Source organism: Siniperca chuatsi, linkage group LG24 (assembly GCF_020085105.1).
Source record: "Siniperca chuatsi isolate FFG_IHB_CAS linkage group LG24, ASM2008510v1, whole genome shotgun sequence".
In the NCBI taxonomy this organism is placed as follows: domain Eukaryota; kingdom Metazoa; phylum Chordata; class Actinopteri; order Centrarchiformes; family Sinipercidae; genus Siniperca; species Siniperca chuatsi.
The window spans coordinates 8,841,235-8,866,593 of NC_058065.1; the positions used below are offsets into that span (position 1 = coordinate 8,841,235).

Consider the following 25,359-nt stretch of genomic DNA (forward strand, 5'->3'; position numbering starts at 1 on the left):
GGGGGAAAAGTGGCGGTAAAGCAGTGGTTTAATGGATGCAACAATAGTAATGTTGATCACTGACTCATTTTCACTCTGTCTGTAGGAGATCGACATGGGCCAATACGTTTGCACTGTGTCTGCTTGGAGTGTTAACAGCCAGGGCGACATGGTGAAGACCGCTGAGCACCAGAGCTCGCCGCTGACCGTGCGATGGGCCACCAAACGTAAGGAAGCTGTATTTATCTGCCCTCCTGTCATCAGTACTCAACTGTTGTGATTTCTTCTGTTTGGTGGATTTTATTATTGAATGACATTTGATGCTATGTGATGAATTCCACATGTTTTTATAAATATCTCCACGTCAGTGTCCATCATGGGGGCAAGGAATTTTTATCAACAAATAAACTACTCTACACTTTTGAACAACCAATAGAAACCTCTTGATAAAAATGGTGGACACAGATAGATTTAAAACATGGAACAGAAAATTAACTCTTTTTGTGCTTTTTCTTTTGGCACCTTTATACTTATCACTGCACATTCCATTTATCCTAATACTGCAGGTCGTATTCTGTGATTTAATGAGGTACTCTAGGGAGAAATTCAGAAAAACAGGAGCATTAACTCACATTCATGATTAAGAAAACGTATAATACACTGCCAGCCAGTCATAGTAACCCCGCTGTTGAGTTTTATGAATAAGCTGTAATGTCTACATTTCATTTCCAGACTTCATAGTAAAATCCCTCGACATAACAACAGACCTCTTGTCTCAGCCTCGCTTATTCACACACCCACTTCCTCTCTATTTCAGTCCCACATGCTGAAGTTGGTGCCCTCAATTTAGCTAATTGAGCCATGATGTAACCACATTGCTCTGTGTATGTCTGTGTGTGTGTGAGCCTGCTTTGAATCAGAATAAGTTCATGGTTTAATCACTTCCTGTTGGCAACCGTCGGGGATTTCCCCCCTCGGACACTTGGGTGGGCTGAATGATGTCCCTCTTAAAGTTAATTGATCGATTAATTGATCGGCTGGCTGTATTTTCAGGTCCCTCTCTAAACGTCGTAGCCAAGGTCACCCGCGAAGCCTCAGTGGGCGGGGCTACCTTTGAGATGAGCTGCACTGTGGCCACTGAGAACCTTGGGGAGGCGGGCTACTCGGTGCTCATCCAATCACAGGAAAGCCTGGTGAGCAATGTGAAAACCATCATGACTCTCAGCCCTGACAACGTCCTGCAGCACGGAGGAGCCACAGACCCCAACAGGAGGTACATACCTGGTTACATATGTACAGTACATTAACACATATGATGCAGATGAGTTTTATTTTGAAATATATTTATCTCTCTCTTTCCGTCCACTCAGAGACAGTCTGGTTCTGACAAAGTCTGGTCCTGCCGAGTTTCGGTTTCGCCTGGCGGGGGTCCAGTTGTCTGACAGAGGGTTCTACTGGTGCGACATCACCGCCTGGACAAAACAGCAGCCAGGACAAACTTGGACCAGAGCCACCAGCGCAGAGTCTAACAAAGTCAAGATCGACTTTCAAGAAAATGGTGAGTCAGTGTGTGTGTGTGTGTGTGTTTTGTGTTCATTTGTCCACAAAGTTTCAAAAATATTTTCGTACTTTGCCAAAGCTGGTAACACCGATTGGCTGGTCACGTGTTTGGAAAATCGTGATATTTCTCAACACTGGGATGGGCGTGACATTTCCCCAGAAGCCACAGAATTGTTGTTCGTGGGGAGAACAAATTGAAGGTACAAGTAAAAAGCTTTGAGAGAGAAGTCAACTAGTCCCAAAGAACATGTAAATAAAACATCCAATCAGCGTGCTTCAAATTCTAGTTAGGGTTGGTTAATATGACAATGTATGTGGTAGATTTTGCTCTTCAGTTTCTACAGGGATAGCTCCAACTGTGTCCCATACTTAATCCTTTCTTCTTTTCTTTTTTAGACATTGTGCCCATTTAATGAAATTTCCTACAACCAGGCTGTGTACAAAGAGCATAATAGAAGACTAAATATAGGGAAACTACTTTCTAACACTGTAGTAAGATTCATCATTAATTTAAAGTCATTTTCTAGTCATTCAATCACTTATCCACTTTCATAACAATCTGAACAAATACTAGAGAATAAATCCATGTACATTTTCCTGGAAATCCTGGAGTAACTGTCTATTAATAGAAATATGTAAGCAGTACTGTTCAGTACATTTCTAGACACATTATACACACACATCCTCCACCCACACAGTGTTAATGATAAGCAACATAAATTCCCTAATAATGTGCAAAAATAAGGATGCGCACACACACACCTTAAGCCCTTTGACGCCCACCACAGCCACTGGCCTACTTAACTTTCTTTGATCTGACTGGGAAGTGAGATATACAGGAGGAGGAATAGGAGCGTCAGAAAGAAGAGGAGGAAGATGAGGGAGGCGACAAGGAGGAAGACAAGGAGAGGGAGGGAGTGAAGTTGGACTGAGGAGGAGGAAAGTGGAAAGGAGAAGGTGACAAGAACAAAGGCGGAGAGGGAGAACAATGTGGAGAGAGACAAAAAGGAGAGGAACAGAAAAAGAGGAGAGGGAGGAACACAAAAGGAAGGAAGGGAGGAGGAAAGGGAAGGAGTAATTGCCAGATATATATATATATATATATATATATATATATATATATATATATATATATATATATATATATATATATATATATATATATATATATAAGTAAGAAAAGGTGGAGGAACATAAAGAAGAGACGAGCTAGAAAGAGGGACATTCAGAGAAAGGAGGAGGGAGAGAGATGATGGGGCAAAAACTGGAAAAGAGGATGAGTTGGGAAAGAAAATGGGCAGGTAGAGGAGGAGTAAGTGTATAGCATTTTTCAAAACAAAAGTGCTTCACAATAAAAACCTTTATCACAAAATATGAAGCAGGTGGGATAATAACACACACGAGAACAACAAAGAATTAACATAAAACATAAGAGCACAAAGATCAGATATGACAAGCGAGGAATTATAAATGAGTATTGAAGTTTTTAAAAAGATGTCAAGTGATAAGATGATTAAGCGTTGAGTTTTGAGCATTGACAGTATTCCAAAGTCTAAAGGCAAAGACAGCAAATGCTCTCTTCATTTTAAGCCGGGCATGGCTGATGACATACACAGATTTTGGCTTTTCACAGATGCATCAGTACTGGCATATGTCGGCCAATAAGTAACCAGAAATTGCATTCCAGAAGAGTCATAAAGATATGTTTTCCTTTTTAACTGGAGCTCAATCTGTTGACGTAAATATAGTTGAAGAAAGCTTCACTGTTGCTAGCATTACATAGACAGAAAGTACCAATAGATGACGGATTAACGTTTTAGCCAGTCCCTAAGGAGGATGAATTTTTCATTAAAATGACTTGGTATTGATAACCTCAGTTACTGGGTCAGTGTCATCCTTCCTCCATGACTCTGTAATTCAAGCAGCAAACGGCTTCAGTAACCCGGAGGAGTGAGGAGCCAGTTGGACGTAGCAATGGCTGCTAACGCTAACATTACTGCCGTGTGTTGACTTCTCCTCTCTGTAACTTTACTGAATTTTATATGGATAAAATTCAGAAATCTACTCAGGGACTTCACCCTGTAGTCCCTCCTCCCTATACAACACTGTGACACATCTTTGTTAGAAGACGGGCTGCAGCATTTTGAACCATCTGAATGAGGTTTGTAGGAGGCAGAAACACTTTAAGACTATAGGAGCAAAGAGATGGTGCAGAAAGAAAGATGACAGAAAGGAGAGACAGATAAGTGAAAAGATGGACTGAAGACTTATCTTTCTCTGGGGAGGGCAGCAGCCCTTGAGCATTACTTCCTCTTTCTCTCTCCATCACTTTTTCCTCCCCCGTTCTCTCCACCATCTTTTCACTCTCTCACCCCCACTGTCTCTCTCTCTCTCTCTCTCTCTCTCTCTCTCTCTCTCTCTCTCTCTCTCTCTGGGACATCTTCAAAGTGGAGCCCTTTGGCCAATCAGCCAGCTGCAGAGATCTGCACCGCTGCTTTCCTTTTCTTTCTCTGCTTGTGTGTGTGTGTAATCTTTCAAGTGTTCAAGTGTGTGTATCCAAGTTGAACATTTTGAGTTGACCCCACACAGAGCAACCCCCCCCACACACACACGCACAGTGTTCAAGCTTCAAGCTGAGCAGTTTTCAAGAACCCCTCGTACTTGCCTTAGGGGACGGAAGTTCTGTGCACTCGGTCGTTTGTGTGTGTGTGTGTGTGTGTGTGTGTGTGTGTGTGTGTGTGTGCGTGTGTGTTACGAGCACATCCACAAACTGGCAAGTCTCCCAAGGTTCCAGCTGTATCTTGAATGTTTCAGACATGTTGCGGTATTTCTGCCTGTACTGGCATCTTCTATGAGGGCGTATATGGAGATGCCAAGTCTCACCAGCACATTTACTATTAAATAATTCAGTGTTTAAGTGATTTCTGTAGAAGGGTGGTAACATAAATATGGAGTGGCCAGAGGAAATACATGTCAGCTTTTGACACCAGACTTACCATTGTCCTGCTTCCTGAATTGTATTTTATGACTTTAAATCTCACCTATCAAACATTTCCAATTATCCCAATTTTTGAAAGGGAAATTCTATATTTTTACAAGATGATGATTTTAATAGTTAAGGCTATCATTCCTGTGGGTTATTCTTCTTCTACAGTATTAACTTCACCACTGAGATCTGGAAATACAGTGACTCACTCAACAAACATAAGACCCATGTTGTAAAAAGAAAATGGAATAGTCTCTGAAATGGTGTGATGTGGTGGACATGATGTATTTTGATTATTTATTGTAAAAGTAATGAATTCTGCATTGCTCGTCTTAGCTAATGACACATTATTGTTGTATTATACAATCTGTGTGAGTTTTTCCCCAGAGGGGTTTGAAAGCTGTTCCAAAGGCTTTTCCATCTTGACAGCAGTGAAATTGAAGACAATACATCAACATTTAAGGCATTAGTTTGTGGTGAAGAAGTGTAGTAAAGGAGCTGTTTGGTTTAAATTGATTTTCACACAACCAAACATTGTTGTTACAGGTGGCGCTGCAAGACGACATGTTCACAGCAGTTTCCACAAAACATGATCCTCTCGTGGCAAGAGCAGCTCAGAAAACACTAATAATAAGAGAAAGTGAAGAGAAAAAATAGACTTCAAAGTTAATAAATGGTGCCCCAAAGAAGGAATAATATATATATATATATATATATATATATATATATATATATATCACTTACAGCTCACCAGTGCCAAGACCCAGGGAAGATCTATCCACATAGTGTATATGCGGCTAGTGTGCATGTATTATGCAGTACGCGGTCTGCATGTGACAGCATGAGTAATGCAGCATTGTTGGGGATAACTGTCAGAACATGTTAAATGTTATAGAGACGACTTGAAAGTATCCACACACTGAAAATATCATAACATAACTGTAGCTGCTCTCAATCAACTTTTTCACACTTGAACGTGAATGAATTTGTACATTAGAGCTAATGTTTTGCAGACTGCTAAACACAGCACTTTCAAGCATTCAGCCAGCAGTTGTCCTTACAGAGCGGTGACCAAATAACCAAATAACGCTAGTATCTTGATCCAAGAACAGCAGTTGGTTTGTCTGCCCTTTTGTCTGCCCGCCAATCCATCTGTCTCCAACGCTTGAGTCCAAAGCAAAATATTACAAGACTGCCGTGACATTTCCTAGGATCAGGATGATTCCTGAGGAGTTTGGTGACCCCCCTCGACATTCAAATTAAAGCTTCTCCTTGTCAAAAATGTGGTGACCCATGTGACTTATTAGAAGCACCATCAGTCCAAGAGTTTGACATGAAATATCAAAATGCAATGCTGAGAATAGGCCTTTTGTTCCCCAATGAAGACATGTTGACATGTCACAGTAGGAAAAGCACAGGTGTAAATAAAATTCATGACGGCTGAATTCCATTTAGCTGCTTCAGTTTGAGGGTCCTGGTATTGTGAATGCTGGCTCACTGTCACAGTATCGTGGCTCACTGGGACACTTTGTTAATGTTACTAGTAACACCTGTGCTTTTCCTACTCTGACAAGTCAAAATGTCTGATGTGAAAAAGTCCTATGACAACTTTGCACAATAGATATGTCATAATCAAATAGGCAATTGCCAAAACAGGACCTGACCACTGCCCAAGGCTTTATGCAACAAAACAACACAAGCTCAACCCAAAAACCCATCCTTTGTTGGGTAGCAGAGCGCTAATGGAGAGCCAAACAACCTTCCACCAGTGGGGGTCTAAACATTGTTCTATGTTGAGGACGTACATGGAAATCCACTTGTAGATCTTCGGTATGTAGCGGGGTCAGCATTTCAGCAGCAGTTACATTTCCAAATCTGTAGTGGGCGCCTAATTCGAGTTTCAACCCCCAAAAATGTTACTAGAGTTTTTATCTGCATTGCTAACTGCATTTATGCTATTAATAGAATGATCCCTATACATTGTATTTAAATGTAACGGCTCAAAAGACATTTTCTTGGGTTTAGGTGTTCTTAAGTAATCTATTTTTGTCAATCTCTTTATGTACACCACAGCTGTTTTCTCCTTGTTGATTTCAGCAATCAGAGAAATCGCAGGCTGTGACTTTAAAGCAGTGCTTACCATCTGAAAGCTGAGCTGAACGCTCTTTTCGGCCATTACGCTCATATCTACTGCTGTTCCTCGGGGATATGAATACAGAATTATAGCATATGTAGGTTTAAAAACAGTCAGTTTAAATGAATCCTTTTGATCTCCGTTGAGTTTCTCTGATGTTTGCCATCTGTGTCAAATGTTTGAATAAAGTGTATTTGAGCTGATGTGTTGATGTTGCAGGCCCGTCCTTCTCCATCACCATCCAGTCAGACGCCAGCAGTGTTTATCCGTGGGAAACGGCCAAGTTGAAGTGTTCGCTCAGTGTCTCTGGATCCTCGCCAAAGACTGGTACAACACACACACACGCACACACACACACACAGGTAGACCACATACTTGTAGATGTTTTTTCACATACACTCGTAAATCACTATCAGTTACTGTTTCTGTTTTTCTCTTGAGTTCTCTGCAACGTTTTTTTTTTTTTTTTTTTTTTTTGCTATTTTTTACACTCATGCAAAAAGAAACTCAGCCTTAACACATACACACTCATACACGCACTTTGTACTTCTGCTGCGTTCTTCACCTGCCAACCTGTCAACAGCACTGCTAATAAGAATGATGTGACTTCTGCATTTCAAGTGGTACAGATGAAATAGACTCTCTCTGTCTTGTTAACTCACACACACACAGCCCTCTAGATTTTTTCAGTTTCTTTTGAGGGTGTGTGTTTGCTGCTTGAAATACTGGTTACTTCTTGTGTTGTAGATTATAATGACAACATTTCTGTGTTAACTATTACCTTTCACATCTGAAATGAGCTACTATTATCAGATCAGGGTTGCTTTCAATCAGATTAATGTAGAGTTGAGAAACTACAGGTAAACAGGAAAAACAACATTATGGTGTCATATCAGAATGCAATTATAGATTCATTACGGACAAAAACAAACAGAAAGATGGCGCAACACGAGGATTCAGAAGATACCCTGTGCACAGCACTGCTTCTCTACTGGGTGCCAGCTGGTGTAGAGCAAACCACAGTAAAAATAAATATTCCAGCACATCAGGATACTAGGATTGACACTATTTTATTAATAGATCACATTAAAAACAAAAAGGAGTGAACTACGCCTTTCGCATGTTGCTTCATCAGATTCGCTCCGTGCTTGATTGCCATCAGGTGTGCCTTTTTAAATAATCAGGTGCTGATTAGCGGAGGATCCAACAGGTTTACATTCCCCAGTACAAATGCACTTCAAAAAGTTAACAATAATAGGCAATAGCAACTATAATTCTACCATACATCATCAGATATAAACATTACATTTCCATTTCCATAAAATAATGAGATGCAATTAATGTCAGAGAACATTTTTCCGTATGATACCATAAATATCATAGAGTATAAATTAATTATTATAATAATTAATTTGCTCATAAGATACATATAAAAACTAGTAGAAAAAAGTATGCAACTATATACATTCATTATGGACAAAAACATCACGGATTCAGAGCAACATATCTTGATTATTATAGTGCAGATTTCCATTCAATTTGCTGTGGATATATATGCTCCCCAGAGGATAACTCATAATGATTTTATTCATACCCCTGACCTTTCCTCTAGCACCACCATCAGGCCAAAACTTCCACTTGTATACAAAAACTATAAAAATCTAACTGGCAGATGGTTGATTCTCCCCAGAGGATAAATCGTTTCAGTTTTTGACCCTAAATGAGGCTTCCTCTAGCGCCGCCCTCAGGCCAAAACAAAATTCCCCATAGAATAGAAATGTTGGATGCTGTTAAAAGAAATGAATTATTTGCAATGCAACCTCCACCACTCCTTCCCTTCTTCAGAAACTAACCATCTGCAGCGTAAGCCACCACTATTCCCCCCATTTCTCCTTCTGCTCCACCACCTCCTTTCCTTTCCTCCCTCACTCTAAACATCCATCCATCTTCTGTCCTCCTTCCTCTTCCTCATCACTCCATACTCTTTAACTTCATCACATCTCACCACCTGCCTCCTTCCATCTGTCACCATCTCTCCCTCTCTGTGCATCTTTCTGTACTATCCAACATGTGTTTTCTATATTATATCCTAATAATGAACAGATACAGAACACATTACAGACCTTGTGTGTGTGTGTTTGGTTGTTTGGAAATAATTTTGCAAACACAAGCAAAGCAGAATACCATTTCCTGTAGTGTTTGTACACGTGAACACGGTTCTTGGTCCATCAAAATAACAAAAACACACATTTTCTCACTTATACCTTTTTCGACCAAAAAGTTCCAGGAACTATGGAACCCGAAGAACTAAACTCAGGAACAAAACTAAGAACCAAAAGTCCCTTTTGCGCATTTCCTGAAGATCAGACAGATGACGGATTAAAACGCAATGACTTAGTTTGAGACACAGTTTTAACACACATGGAAACAACACAGAGTCATCATGTTGTTCTTTGTATTTTCTGTTGCATGACTCTTTCATTTTTCTGATCTGCTCAGAGTTATATAGGTATTTATTTCTGCTATTTTTGACACCTGGAACTATCATTGAGGAACTAAATTTAGTTTCTGGCTCCTCCGGTCGAAACACAGGTAAAGTTCCTGAGATCCTCAAAAGGTTCTTGGTCCCCTGGGAAATTTTCTGCAGTAGACACCCCAATATTTGGAACTAATATTATAAAATATTTTGTGTAGTGCTAGTGGTTGTAATTTGTATAATATCTGTTGAGAGGAGTAAATCTTGAACTGGATTTCGATTAAATTCCAGCATGAACACGATACAGTTCACAATACACAAAACAGTGCAATAGGTCAGCTGCAGTGTTCAACCACGAGGGTAGAAAGGTTAATATCACTGGAAGAGAGAAAACACTGTGAGCAGTGTGTTGGGGAATTTTAGGGGGGTTGGGGTGGGATTGAAAAATTAGACCGACAACAGTGTCCTGGTTACTCTGTATAGATCTCACTGTGAACAGTTTTCAGGACTACTTTTTGCTGAAAAAGTCTCAATGTCAGTGTTTCTCCAGTGATCCTTAAATAACAGGATGTGGTTCCATTATTTCAGCCTCTTCATTAGGTTGTTTCCTCTACAGTCACTCACTCGTGACTGTTGTTGTTTCATGTGTGTGTGTGTGTGTGTGTGACGTGTTCAGGTTTCAAGGAAAACTGTAACTAAGTGCTGTCCACATCACACATTAATGAAATACTAACACAGTAGGAACACATGTTGATGTAACACTGAAGTATAATGAGGACATTGTTCTGCTCCTGAGGAGGAGATGGGCATCACTACCTCCACAACCACCCTGGATCGAGGCAGTACACTCTCAGCAGTACATCTGGTTCCACTTTGTACGCCTGTGTAGGTAATTTTGCTCTGCAGCAACATTTAATCAGAAAATCTGTTCTATTAAACACCTGATATGCTTTCACAAGTTGCCAAGTTACCTCCACCAAGGAGATGAAGTTCTTCATTTTTTAAAAGGAGCAGAAATTTCCTAAAACAGCTGGGCACTGTAGTTTTTAGCAAATGTTACTCAAACAGGAGTAAATAGTGCATTTGTTGGGGATTTTCAGCTGCGGATTGATACGCATTTGGTGCTCTAGTGAGTATTTGGGGCAGCACGACTGTGTTTGTGTGTGTGTTCATGGCAATGAAGGAACATGTCACCCAGTGCAACAGTGTGGCTCCCTGATGTGTTAATAACTTTTGAAAAACAATGGAGTTGTATGGTGCAAAAGAATAAGATATATCAGGCTTTGGATACACAGGCAATACTTGTTATTGGATCAATTCATTGTTGGTTTTGATCTTTGACAATTGACAATAAGAAAATATAGAATATCACCAGCCTTATCTTTCATAAATATGTTCCTTTCATGTACCTGGACAAACACACATACCATTGTCTTACTGTAGATATTGCTGTTTCCACAGAGTTCCACTACCATTTTGCTTACAAGTGTAACTTTTGCTACCAGCAGAATTATTAAGCTCTTTAGTGACATTTACACAGGCAGAAAAAGTAACTGATGGTGTCACGAGTGTGAATGACACAGGTAAAACGTGTGATAATGGACTAATTGGAAAACTGGTATCGAGTGACATGCATCAACAAAGGTGCGGTGCTTCTGCTGGCTCACAAACCTTCCCTTTCTCAGGTGTTCTTACCCTCATGTACACACACACACATACACACAATAAAAAGATCTTTTTGTTGGGTGTGACAGCATATTACACTATAAAGCAGCACCTTTGTTCCTGCGTGTACTAGTGTTCAGATTGCAGGTCAATATAGTTATTCCAGATGAGTAATATTTGTGTGAGCGTGTGCGTGCGTGTGCCTAAACAAATGATTTAGTTGCTACCTCGCCTATTGTTCTGACACAATAAGACAAGAAGGGAACTTCTGGAAATTACTGAAAAGGTTGAGCAACTGTAAGTGTGAGTGTGTGTGTGTGTGTGTGTGTGTGTGTGTGTGTGTGTAACGCATTCCTTAGAGATGGCTGAAAACAGCTCTCCTGTTGGAGCTTGTTTTTATGATGGGCATGGTGAAACACACTCACACACAACATAACCCTCATTATTCCTCACTGCTTAGTCAGTTAGTGATCATGTTTACTGTGGTGCTGATTAAGCCTTTTATTAGTGCAGCTATTGACTCTCCACAGGTAAATACATGACCTTACATGAACTCCAGCTGTGCTACAAGGAACCCTTTGCAGAGATTACAGATGGGAGACAGAGAACCTGTATAATGTTGTGCTGAAGTCTATAAGACTGAAATGTCTTCAACCAGCAGGATTAAGATCATTTATCTCTTTCAGGGCCACACCAGGTTCCTAATTGTGTTACTAATTACAGTATTGCCAGTTTTTGACCCACTAGCAGCGAGGACTAGGGATATATATTATTACTGTGGACCGACCGACCTTTCCTCTAGAACCACCATCAGAAAAAAATTCTACTTGAACACACAAAATATCTAAATCCAGTAGGGACTGCGCATTAATGCTCCCAAGAGGATGAACTTTTCCGTATTACATGAGCTTTCCTGTAGCGCCATCGTCAGACCAAAATGTCCAGTTGAATTTAAGATATCTAATCATCAAATTGTAAGATTGCCATGACGTGTGATTCATGCTCCCCAGATGATGTTTTTTGGTTTTGTTTTTTCCCCCATACTCAGGGCCAGTTTGAAATGTTCAACCATGCTAGTGGCATGGCTCTAGGGATGGCAGTGTTGGTCAGTAGGGCTTCCTTGGTTCAGACCAAACTATCTCAACAACAATTTTATGACAGATTGTCATAAAATGTTGTACAGACATACATGGTCCCCAGGGGATGTTTTCAGTTGACTTTGGTGATCTCCAGACTTTTCATCACTCTTTGATGCCCTCAGACAGCAGCTGGTAGGTAATTGTTTCTCAGATATCCGGTGGGGTGTGTGCCGGAGAGAGATTGAGACATTGATCAGTGGCTTTCAGTTTACTGTCAAACTTCACTTGTAGTCACTCCTTTCATCACTTCCTGTCTGGAGATTTCCCACCAGTGACGATATTGACACCAGAATTGAATGTGGACAAATATGTGAAATCTGAGGATTTCATGTTCTGTTCTTGCCCAATTTGTGACGAATGGATTCTTTGTTCTTTGAGTCATTAGAGTAACATTTAGAGCAGATTTCCTGATCAAACAAGAGAACCATCCTCTGTCGCATACAGTAACCTGAATATTATTGTAGGTCAATAATCATTTATCAAATTAATTAAAGTTTATAGAAGGAAGTTTTAAAATTATTGATACTGTTTCAGCTAACGTTTAACACAGAAGCGTGTGTGTGTGTGTGTTTGAGTTGCTATCTTTTTGACCCTGTGTTGTTTTTCTTTGATATGTTATGTTAGCATGCTGCTGCATGCGGACACACAGTATTCATTACCACTGGAATGACTGGCATGTTACTGCAGTGTGTGTTTGTGAGACGCTGCGTACTTGAAATCAGTGGTAGTGAGATGACATCACAATTAGAGTTATTTTTCTCTCCTTTTTGAAGCACTGCTGCTGAAACTGTGACAGTTTGGGTCTTTTTGACATATCGTGTTTTTTCTGCTCAGATATTCTTTTGTTAAAATAATAGCATATCACTCTGTTCCTTCTGGGAGAAAATAAAGCTTTGTACTTCACACACACAGATCCTCCTTTTAGCCTCCAAAGAAAACATCAGCCATGGAAAAGAGAAACATAAGGCTAATATTGGACAGCCACATTTGTCAAGTGTCGATCAAGATGATTTGATTTAGATTCAGTGTACAACATGGTGTTAAAGGGACTCAATCAAGTAAACTAATCTTTCAACCAGAAATCACAATAATACAAATGTTTATGCTTTCCATTTTAAAACACCCTGTTCTTAAATAGCTTGTATCAGTATGCTGTTACTTACTGTGAATGTAAACTAGGAATGAGCTTTTTTTGTCATTAAAAAAACATTTGTTTCATAGGTAGAATACTTAAATAAAATAATAATCTCTAAATGACAGGTGGGTAGTTATAGTCTTTTGTAAATGAGCACACAGACAGACAAGTAGGCAAATGCTAAAAACCTGCAGTTCCCAGTTGGTTGAGCAATTAACTCCCCATTTTTCTGCCATCTCATAGGTTTCTTAATTTTTCAGAGAATGACAGCTGGAAAAGAGATTTTGATCTGAGTGAAACAATGCTAAGTGCCAGTATTTTTGATTTTTGATCAGTTTGTTTTCTTGGTGGTTATTTCAGGAGCTCATTTAGTCGTTTTGTAAAACCTTACGTGTACTGTAATATGCAGAAATCATTGCAAAGCTGATAAAAGGAATTTTAAATTTTATCAGGAGAAGGCATGTAATGAAAATGTAATAAATTACTATTTCATCTATATTTAATTGCTTTTGTGCCACACTTCCAGAGGGACACTGCTAAATCAAGATTTTGAAGTGGAAGCTGATTATTAAAACTTGATCTGTTTGCAAAAGTATATATTTGACGAACCAACCATTACATGTTATAAAAATGAATACATTACAAGTAATACTCTTGTACTTTTGGTGTTCCTTTTAACCAGCGACTGGCCCTTAAGTGGGCGACTTTTACTCAGTTTGACTTGCAACTAATCTTAATTGACTTCAGATTCAGTTCACTTAATATTGGACTTACATTCATCAGGTAGCCACAAACATAGCATCGCTCCGTGTCTGCTGGATGTTGTAATCGGGAATTGTTTGCTAATTTATCTGCCATAGCATCTTTATAAGGTGATAACAGGCCAATGCTGTGTTTACATCTTGTTTTGCTGCCTTCAAGCAGCCAAAAAAACTGATAAATGCAGCTTTAAACAATTTAACCCAACTGGTGTGAAGCCAGTATTAAATAGCCTACTGTCAGCTGACATTTTCATATGGACCTTGTTCAGTTTTGCCTGCATCATCATATCCCATGATCCTTGCTGTTTTTCAGCCATTCAGTAATGGGTGCCGTGGAAGTAAAGCAAATAACATTTATACATTTTAATGAGGAGTACAACTCCAGCTTTTTTAAATGCACACAGGAACAGGTGATTAACACCTTAAAATAACTCTGTGGGATAAATATAATGGTGCATCCTTCTCTCCTCTTTTGGCTCCTCTACACCTCACTTTTTCCTCAGTCTATCCTCCCTCCCTCCTCTCCACTCTCACCAAATTACCCAGCTGTCTTTGCAGGGCCGACAGGCAGCCGTTAATTAGCCAATCTCACGCTCCGTTAGCCAGCCGGGGAGACAGACCGAGGTAGAGAAAGAATAGACGGCGAGATGGAGAGAGAGGGAGAGAAGGTGGGAGTGAATGGTGAAAAGTGGAGAAAGCAAAACAGATTGTTAAAGTGAGCAAGAGTGGAGGAGAGTGAATAGAGGAGCCAGTAAATGGAGGAAGAGTGGCTCGAGAACAGCATGCAAAGTTTCCTAAAGAGAGAGACGAGGAGGAGAGGAAAAAGGAGAGGAAGGCAGTGAATTCTAACAGTGGCGAGAGAAAGAATGGGAAGAGTTGTTGAGAGGAATGAGAGGGTTGAAGAGAGGATGAACAGTTAAGAATGTGAAGTGGTGAGGTGATGAGAGCGGATGACAGAAAGACTAAATGATTCTCACTCTGTTAACTGTTTCTGGTGAACCAATAACAGCTACAGATACAAAAAAAAACTAACATGAGGTGATTCAAGAACTGTCAATGCAGGTTTTGTTACATTATGTTGGTTTAATCCAGTTAATCCCCCCCACCCCAGCAAAAGTGGATTTAATCATTCATTAACAATATGGGCGATTTAAAATAAACAAAAGATTCAGGTTAGCAAAATAGCCTTGCTAGCATCAGAGCAATTTTGTTTGTTTATGTCACCACATGAATCATATTCATGCAACTTTAGGTCTGCTCAACATCCAGGCCCCCTTGCAGTGGCTCTACACCCCCCAGTTTGAGAACCACTGGTTTAATCCAATATACTGTAAAGATATTTGCCCCAAAATCAGCAGGGCCTAATGTTGGTGATGTTGGTTGTTTGGTCCATCTGTCCATCCAACATTGCCAGATTTCCCTCAAACTATTGTTTTCGGTAACCTTCCTTTTGTCTTGTTTTTATTGCATGTCTGCTTTATTAGCTAATACGTAACTGTGAAACCCAGGGAATTATGGAATAACTTGAAACAACTCGGCAGCTGAATTTGAGCTCATAGCTTTTTGAATATGTGGCATATACCTTTTTCCTGTTGTGTATCACAACAATTTACCTATGTAATATAAATGCTAAATGACCATTCTTATAAAATTTCCACCAGTTTCATACATCCCAACGATGACAAGATTAAGTTGAGCCCTAATAGAGAAGTTCCATCCACTTTTCGTTCTATTACTGATTTACTTCATGTCTGGTGGAAACATAAGAACCTTTAGCCATGAGTGGGATAGGCATTGTTTACTAATGTTTGCCTTTATGGATATTTATGTTCTTATTTTTAAATGGTTCCAGTTAGAGCCAGCTTTAATAAAGCTATTAATTGAGTGACAGTGTTATTAACAGTTAGAAAAGCCGATTTGACCTGTTTTGTCAAGAATCCAAAGGCCCATATTGGTGAAAACCTCCTAGCTTTTATGCTATTTGGACATTTATGTACTTGAATGCCAACTGCAAGTGAAGTGATAACAATGATTAAATCTAATGCTATTTTTCAGCTATAGGGAGATAGATTGTTGAAAAACCACAGCTCTTTCTGTTACAGGTTCACCCCATTTCAGAGTTCCAAAAGTACTGAGACGTGAGAAAACATTCAGATAAAAGTTTCATGCAAGTTATTCAGTATAGTCATTTATTCATTTGTTGTCAAAAAAAAATCCTTTCTAGTATTCAGTCGCCTCTAGATGACTGCAAAAAATCCAAACTACCACTTCTTTTTAGGTGTTCAGCAGAAGTGAAAGAAGAGTCTTGACTCAAAACTTCAAACACTGTCTCACTCTGGATGTTTTTACTGTGGTAAGAAACTAGAGCAAATGGTAGCTAACCAAACATAAAGAGAGAGATGGAAGAGGGGTACAAAAGCAGGAAAGTGAGTGGAAGGGGAGAGGAGAGGACAGCGTGACAGTAAAATACAAATTGAAAATGAGCAGATAGTCCTGAACAGCAGAGCAGTGCCATTATTTTCACTCCATTAGGTCTCAGTCAGTTAAGCAGGAATGGGAGAGAAGATGCAGCTTAACATCAAAACACTGCATTGCTTTATAATACTATGAGACAGGACTTTACTTCTCAGGAAAGGTTTCATGGTGACTAATTGAATCCTCTGTCATGACAGTTGTTAGCTAAGCCATGAAATTACCCTGTTACTTAAAAGTAATCCATCAGGAAGGTGTGTTCAATAATATCTAGTTTACAGATGATTCCACTCAATTTCAAGAACTTGTTGAAAGTTAGCGAGAATTTCAGTACAAAATAACCAAGATAACTGTGTGACAGACAAGTTAGAGAGCTAAAAGGGCTCAGTGCCACATGACGTTGGCCTGCAGTAGAAGAATTGCTGCCAAAATCCCAAAAAACAAACCAGATTCAAAAGCCAAATTAACATTTGCATTGTATTGGTATAATACTATTACCAATATGACACAATCAGCTTTTCTAGTCTTACTGTAGGCCTTTTAATATACACAAATATACATGGGACAAGACATTCAGTTATTTAAGAAAAGTATTATAAGAGGAATGTAACATAAAACTAAAATTAAATAAATAATAACAGCCAGTTTATAACAAGACTGAAACGGATAACCCAAAAAGAGATGGAAGTTAGATGTTACTCCATATTAACTAATATGGAAATTTCATTTGCAGTTTGAAACTTCTTGGATTATAAATGTGTTTGACCGATCTGAGGAAGCTCTCTATAGAACTGTATCTTTAAAATAATTTGTTTTATTGTCTAATTCTTAGCGTTTCTAGTCAAATGCTCGTGTTTTTGGCTTGTGTAGTTAATCGGAGCCAAAAAAAGAATTCAGGTTTAATCATTACATTAAGCAATGTCGATGAATTGGTTCATGCTGCTGAGAATTAAAACCAAAATGTGAATGCAAATGCTCATTTATAGGACCATAGTACTGTAATATTAGATTAATTCAAGATATTAGAGATAGGTACGTTATTTCTACATAGATATCAAATCTAGTATTTGTTATCTTTAAATATTAGCATTTAGCCGCTGAAAATCTAGGATTTGCATTCATTTATTCTTATTAAGCATGCGGCGAGTAACGGGGGAAACTTTGCTTCCCAGTGGCTTTGTTTCTGTGAGGCTAAATAGTGTTTTTATAGTGTTTAGTATTCCACTCTACCAGTGCTGTCCTGCTTTATGGAGCAGAGAACACACACACAGTTTCATTAGAAGCACTGGTGGTAATTGTCAGTCTTTTGTGTGTGTGTGTGTGTGTGTGTGTGTGTGTTTCAGGCAGTTTTATGCCTTGGACTCTCAAGGGATTAATCCAGAGAAATCCAATCAGACTGTCTTCATTTCCACAGACAGCCATTTTAGTTTTATTAGCTCCGACAGGAGCCAGATATTCTATTAGAGATGCACTGTAGTTCTCAGAGCCCCCCCCCCACACACACCCTCCACCTGCTTTTTGAAGCTGCTCCACCAGCTAAAACAGTGTTACTAGTAATGAAGCTAACATAGTTGTGACAAAGTAAGTTGTGCCATAAGTATTGACAAACCATGTGGTCATCTAAGTCATCAACTAGTCTGTCAGCTGACTACTCAGCTCATTACACCCGCCAAAACTTTGACAGCCAATTTTCTTACAGGCGTTTCACGCTATAACTGTGCTGTTTGGCCAAATTGTTATACACTTAATATACAAATCTGATTTTTGTCAACAAATCCCATGAAAAGAGAAAAAAGAGCTCTATTATGGCTTTTTGAATCTAATATTTGTCACTGTGCCAAGGTCACAAATAAAAAATAATAAAAAATAAAAATAATTACCAGAAATTTCTCATAGAATTCAGTTTTTGTATAAGTGGAAAGACCTCGCAAATGGCATCAGACTATAGTCCAGCATCATATTTCTTGTGACATTTTTCATTCGTTTTTTTTGTTTTTCAGTTTTATGGAACATGTTCTAAATCCACTGATTTTTCATTGAGTTTTCAAAACATTCAGTGACACACCCTTCTGTCATTAGTCGGGGGGAGTCAAACCAGACAGCATTGTTGTTTTCAACTAAATGCCGGTTTGTGTTGATGTTTGTGACCCCACTGCTAATACGTAGGATTACCATGGACAGGAGAGCTTCACTGCCCATTATACAGGCAAGACTGCAACACATTTCTTATCTGTCATTGGTTGTTTTACCCAGGTTACTTGAAACAAACTAGGTCGTACGGCATGTTGTAAAAAAATGCAAAAGTGTTTACACTCGAAGGTGACGTTAAAAGCCTGTCTTGATGGGCTGCGTCCCTGATCGCTCTCCAAGAACTCCTCTTTTGTGTGTCTTTGTAGTCTCAATGCAGTGACTTACACAAATGGGAATAACGGCGCGCACTTTGGGACAGTGTCCCCTTAAAAGCATTTGTGGTGTTGCGCTCAGTTGTACAAACAGAAAGTGACGGAAGTAGTTGTGTGAAGAAAGAAAAAAAAAAGAGAGCTCAAGGGAGAAGTTCAATCGCTTGTTTGACGATCCAACAGGCATTTTGTTTCTAAGCATACTGAGGCCTTTTAGGTTGTGATATTAGGAGTCCAAGGATTACTCGTTACGGCCTGATTATCCCACATTCATCTATCAAAGGGCCGTCTCGCTCATAGCAAACATTTTGAATTATTTTGTGTTTATTAAAAAACCCAACAAGCCTACGATCACACTTTCTTCAGTCTGTCAGATCATCCTTTAAGTGCGTTTTTGATATTCTGTTTACATGCAAAGAAATTGTGGAAATGTTGTATACACCTACTTATGTAACAACACATACAGACTTCACTATGTTTCTGTTCACTCTGTGTGTACAGGATAGCAGTGCAGCAAAGCAGTGTAAACTGAGCCTGTAGTTTATCAAGTGACTGTTGGGGAGTCAGTGAGTTCATATAGAGGGGTAGAAAGGTCTATAAGGGGGGGCGGCAAGAGTCTGCATTCAGCAGAGGAACAGCTGTGGGCAAAAAGCTGTGAGTCGGCCTGCTGGTGGGGGATCAGATACTCCTAAAGCACCTCCCATGAGGAGGGGGCGGGCGTGTCTCTGATGATACTGCATGCTCTCCAAAGACTTGAGATGTATTCACATTGCTGAGTGCCTCCTTGCTGTTGATTCATGGCTGTGAGATAAACAAAATAATCTCCTCAGTCACTAAGTATTTTCAAATCCCCTACCCTCCCTCGTTCCCTCTCCTCATTCTCCGTCCTCTCTGCCGTCAAGAACAAAGAAAGTAAAGGATGGAGGCTAACTGTGAGAAAGCAGAGCGCTTTCTAATTATAGCTCCGTCCCTCGAATATGGGTGTCGTCGCTGAAACAAGCAACCGGAGTTCATGCGTCAGTCCTGCGGAATTATGCAAAATGTGTCTTTGATCATTAACGGCAATGTCAGACACTAACCTGGTGTTATCAGAACGACAGAGAAACACATACCTTTTGACTGTCAGCCAGGCAGTTTTTAAATGATGTGATTATTTAAGAATATAGTCATAGTGATTTATAAAAGGGATTAAAGTTGTTTCCGTACATCCTGTCATCAGAACACATTTCTGTTCAAGTAAATATATTTAAATGTATTGCCATTAAAATAATGCAAGTTATTTGTACTGTGAAATGAAAATGCTACTTTACCAGCAAATAAAAGCATTACAGAATGGAACTCTTAAAGGATAACTTCATTTATTTATCACAGTTTGGGACACAGTTTTGACCATCACTCACTAATGTGACATTGCTACAATAAAAGTCAGGTCAAGAAACACAAACAGTCAAGACGTTCAGATGTGGCTGTAAACAAGCCAACAGTTTATTCATCTTTTTCTTTCCCAACTAAGTTCAACCAACCAGGTAACTTGTTTTCAACATGTCTGGTCATCTGGCTACTCATGTTTCCTGCCCTGTCTAGCTTCTTTTCAGCGATATGTCGAAAATGTGATTATTAATAATAGGAATGATGGCTAAAACTAAAAACTAAAGACCCAAATTGTAATAAACTAGAATTATCCATTAATAACTTTGTGTTGTGAATTATCATTTGAATTACGCTCAGATTTTAGAATAATTTCATGGGTTGGATTTGGGGGCATACTGAAAAGCTGAAGTGATTAGTCAATTAATTAAATAGTTGATCAACAAAAAAATAATCTGCAACTATATTGATAATTGATTAATCGTTTCAGTCCTTTTTCAAGCAACAATGTGCAATATCTGCTGGTTCCAGCTTCTCAAATGTGAAGATTTCTGCTTTTCTTTGTCATAACTCGTCGTCATTTGAATGTCTTTGTGTTTGAAACTTTTGGTTGGATAAAACAACCAATTAGAAATTGTAACCTCTGGCTCTGGGAAATTTGGATGAGCATTTTTTCAATTATTATTATTATTATTATTTTTTTTTTTTTGACATTTCATAGATCGAAAAAATTATCTGCAAACTAAACAATAATAAATAATTGTCATTTGTAGTCCATCAGGTCACATTGAGTCCGCACCCCAAGTGATGATCATCCTTATCACACCATCCTTCATCTTGCACATGAACTCAGCCTGTTTTTCTTTTACTGGAGCATGTACCGATGGGAGCCCTGACTGATAGATCAGATTTGGCGGAGGGTTCCTTATGGTCAGAAAAGCCTTCGCCCCGCACATGCAGACGGCCTCAGTGGAGTGTAGACTTACTCTGAGGCAGGCCTCATATATGGACAATATGTCTGCCAAGAGATCAAATACCTATTTTTAAAATATATGTCAAAATTAGAAGTCACTTACTCTAGTCAGACCTACTTGTGCAGGATGAAGTCGCCTTTGAAGAATCACCATTTTCCAGAAAGTTTAAGGGTATTTCATTGTGTCTTTAAAGCCTATGGAACGTTTGCTGAACAGCAGCCACATATGATCGTAATGGAACAATGCTAAATGCTAAAATATAGTTGTTACAGTAGCACAAAGTCAGCAAAATGACTGTAATGTCAGTTACACAGCAATTTCTATGTAAAGTTAGCTAACATTAGCCACCTTAAGCTACTGGTCATACCAGACCAGGTAAGGCTTTAGCAGTAAAGCCCCTGAGTGTGTTGAGTTGAGTAAGGGTGCATTTTAATGTTTAGGATTTCAACTTTTCATTATTAAGTTAATGAATATGCTATTACTTTAATTTACAACCACACCATTTTCATTATATTTGTCCATCAGCATTAATACATGAAGCCATTTCAGCAAACCATGTCCTTGTGTATTAGCATGTTTTTCCTTTAACATGAATGGTCACATATATGACTATAGCAGGGCTGCAACTAATGATTCTTTTCATCATCGATTAAACTGAAGATTCATTTTCTTGATTTAATCAATTCATTGTTTGGTCAGAAAAACAGTGAAAAATGTCCAAGAGTCCGTGGTGGTGTAATCAAATGTCCTTTTTTTTTTTTGTCCGGCCAACAGTCCAAAAGCCAATTTAATGTAATATAAGACAAGGAAAAGTAGCTAATTCTCACATTTGAGAAGCTAGAACCATCAAATGTTTGGCATTTTTGCTTGACATTTGACTTAAAACGATTATCAAAATAGTTGCCAATTCTTTTTTAATCAACTAAACAATGAATCGTTTCAGACTGTAGTACGTGACAAACTGGGTTCCCCATAGTGCTCAGAGTAATAGTTTGTGCCGTAGTAACAGTCTTTATGTTGCTATGTGTTGCTATGAGGAACCATGTGGGCTTTCATCAGGATGTTAATGGTCAAATCAGCCCTCTCTCTTTGTCAACTTTACTCATCAGTTGATTCTGGTCAGCAAGTCTGGAGGTGTGTGTGTGTGTGTGTGTGTGTGTGTGTGTGTGTGTGTGTGTGTGGTCAGTCGACCCATTCACCCCCTCACTTAGTGTCACCTCCCGTTTCCTCCTCTCTGGTTGGATGGAGCGCTCAGCTACTTGTCGTTGTGCAAAAAAAAAAAAAAGTGCCCCCTATCCACGCTGTCCGAATGCATCTTCATCATCACCATCTTCCTCGTCACCATCAATTTAGTCACATTTAACAGTGTGGAGGTTTTTATGACTTTGAGTGTAGATGAGGAGCTGAGGTATTTTAAGTTTTTCTGTCTTTGAAAGTTGACATTAAAAATGGTGGGAACTTAATTATTTCCTTTACGTTAAAAAGCTGGAATCATCTTATTTCTGACTAACTTTTGAAGTGTGTTTTAAAGTTTTAAACACTGACAAATAATGTATAATTAAGTCTTAATATGCATCTACTTAAGTAAAGCAATCTTCAAGAATACATGTAGTATAATACTAAGTGTGATAATAAGTGTCTTCCAGAGAAATGCTGGGGGGAATCTGGAGATCTTCTGCCTCTCTGATTGGACAGCCTGTCACTGAATGTCACTTTAAAGGATTTCTGAGTATTGATGGTGTTCCTGTTGTTAATTCTAAATTATGCATTAAATGGAAATATTGATCAATGGAACCTAAAAGTGTTAAGAAGGTTAAAGGTACAGTACTCTTAATACAGGAGCTTGAAATTGTGTTCTTTCAGGCTTTAAAGGAAGACTGATATTTTTGCATTAATGCTGCCAGTAGCCACAATTTGTGAAAGTATTTTAAAATATTTACTACATAGTAGTTAATAATTACAAAATATCTAAATCTGACCATTTATGATACCAAAGTTTTTGTAAAATCCTGTCTTGAGTATTATAAACCTTTTGTGCAGTGTTTTGGCAGATCTCAAACTGGATTTCCTGGGTCGTATTTCATTGTCTCACCAGTACCTGAAGCAGCACGCCCAGCAGCGCCGCTGCTTGCGTTGTTTTAACGCAGGGCTGATTTAGTGGCCTAGTGGCCCCTAGAGCCTGACCGATAGATCAGCCAGGCCATTATCGGCTTATATTAGCTTATTTTGTGTGTGTGTGTGTGTGTGTGTGTGTGTATATGTATGTGTGTATATGTGTATATATATATAAAAAAATGCTTATGGAGTGTCCAAAATGGAAAGGGTTCATTCTCTAGGGAGCATGAATGTCCTCTCTAACTTCAATGGAGCTTCAGTTTGTATATTTCATGTGTACAAGTGTAAATTTTGGCCAGATAGTAGTACTGGAGAAAAGGTCCAGAGGTGACCAAAAACATCAGGATTTGTGGTCTGGAGACCGCAGCAGATTTCATGCAAAAGCAATTATTTTTTGAGATATCTGGTGCCTTTGGTCAAAGGGAGGTTTTATTAGAGGAAGGGTCGGAGGTCACCAAAATCATCCTCTTGAGACCATGAATATCTACAGCAAAACTTAATGAACATGTGGCCAAAGGGTAGGAGGATATCTTGCTCTAGAGTCTGGACTCTGAAGTCTCACATGGAGAGGCTAAAGTTTTCAGATAATGATCAATATTAAGGACAGGACACTAAACCAAGGCCAGTGTTATTACTGCTGCTGCTGCTGCTGCTTGTACTACTACTGATTTTTAATGATGTAGCGCTTGAATATTAAAACCATTAGGGAAGAGAGGGAGAGAGAAATTGAGATGTGATTCATTACTCTGCTGTGGGTGAGTTCACTCCTCTTCCTCTCCTCAGTCTTTCTCTTCATTATATTCACTCCATTCTCTTCTTTTCCCTCCTCATTTCTCTGTCTTTCATTCCTGCCTTCTTTTTTCATCATAATTGTTTTTCATCATCATTTCTTTTTCCCCCCTCCATGTTGTCGTTCGCAAATGTTCTTTATTTTTTCATCTGTATCCTCTATTTGTCTCCTAAATGACAGAGGATGACTAAGACTCCATGGGGTTTTTTATTGTGCTTCACTCTCTCTGTGTGTGTGTGTGTGTGTGTGTGTGTGTGTGTGTGTGTGTGTGTGTGTGGAGGTACAGTGCTAATAGTCCCTCTCTCCCTGACAGACTAATGACTAGTTTGTGCTCTCTCTCTCTCTGTGTCTCTGTCTCCCCCCCCCCCTCTTGCTTTTGGAAATAATTAGCTCGCTCGCCCCCCTTTTCCAAAGATTACATCTATTATCACAAATTCTCTCGTCCCGGTTTTCTTTCTTTTGTCATCACTATCCTCCTTTTTATGTCGCATGTCCATCTCTGTCTTTTTTATCTCTTACAGTGGGAGAAGGAACAGCAGCCTGTGTGTGTGTGTTTTAATGTGGTGATAATGGAGTCATTCTGTTGGTTTGGACTGATTCTCCTGGTTTCTTCTTTTGTTCTGTCGTCATCATAGTGAAATTATGGCTGCATTGTACATCCAAAAATAACACACTCTCTTCCTCAATTAAAGTACAGAAACTCTTCAATGTAAATATTACACTTTAGGTATAGAATATGGTGCTAATAACCATATGTGAAAACATCATAATGCAACATAAATAATTCTGTGTAAGCTATTACCATGTTTTGAGGTGGTTAAATACTGCTCAAATGAGTTATGATACATCCAAACCTCTACAATTCATAACTAACCACCCCATTTTGGTAATAAATAAAACATCTACCACAATTTAACATTACTATTTGCAGGCAGGCCATTAACTAAAGTAAATTTTAGCTAAAACAAGTAAAGATTTCATGAAATGGGCACTTGAACTTTCTGGAAAATTGCTGCTTCCTGGAAAACATCTTCAGCCTCTTCAGGATGGTGATGTCATCCTGCACATTTGGGAGCAACTGAAAAGTCCAACCGATAAAGTTATCACAAATTTTTCAACATTCCTTTCTACCCGTTCCATCAAATAAAACTGCCCTTTTCTCCATAACTAACAGCCCACTGACCCTCTCACTGACTTGAAATACATTACAGTAAGGAAGTTGTGATGCCTTGTCTTTCAAGGATTGTATATCACGTCATCTGCGTGCTTCTGTGTGTGATTGTAGAAGTGGAGTACAAGATCCACACATGTATTTTATGTACTTCATATTGTGATCTATTGCATGTCTGTCCGTCCTGTAAGAGGGATCCCTCCTCTGTCGCTGTTGCTGTGGTTTCTCCCTAGTG

At 39.1% G+C, this 25,359-nt stretch overlaps 1 protein-coding gene across 1 annotated transcript in view; it reads left to right on the forward strand.

The window, feature by feature from the left end:
* The window catches only part of ptgfrnb (prostaglandin F2 receptor inhibitor b), a 62,550-nt gene that overhangs the window by 30,269 nt on the left and 6,922 nt on the right, over nt 1-25,359 (forward strand). Inside the window, exons 8-11 of the mRNA XM_044187703.1 lie at nt 86-206; nt 1,033-1,252; nt 1,350-1,537; nt 6,879-6,986. Coding sequence (XP_044043638.1) covers nt 86-206; nt 1,033-1,252; nt 1,350-1,537; nt 6,879-6,986 — 637 coding nt within the window. The remainder of the gene's footprint in view (nt 1-85; nt 207-1,032; nt 1,253-1,349; nt 1,538-6,878; nt 6,987-25,359) is intronic.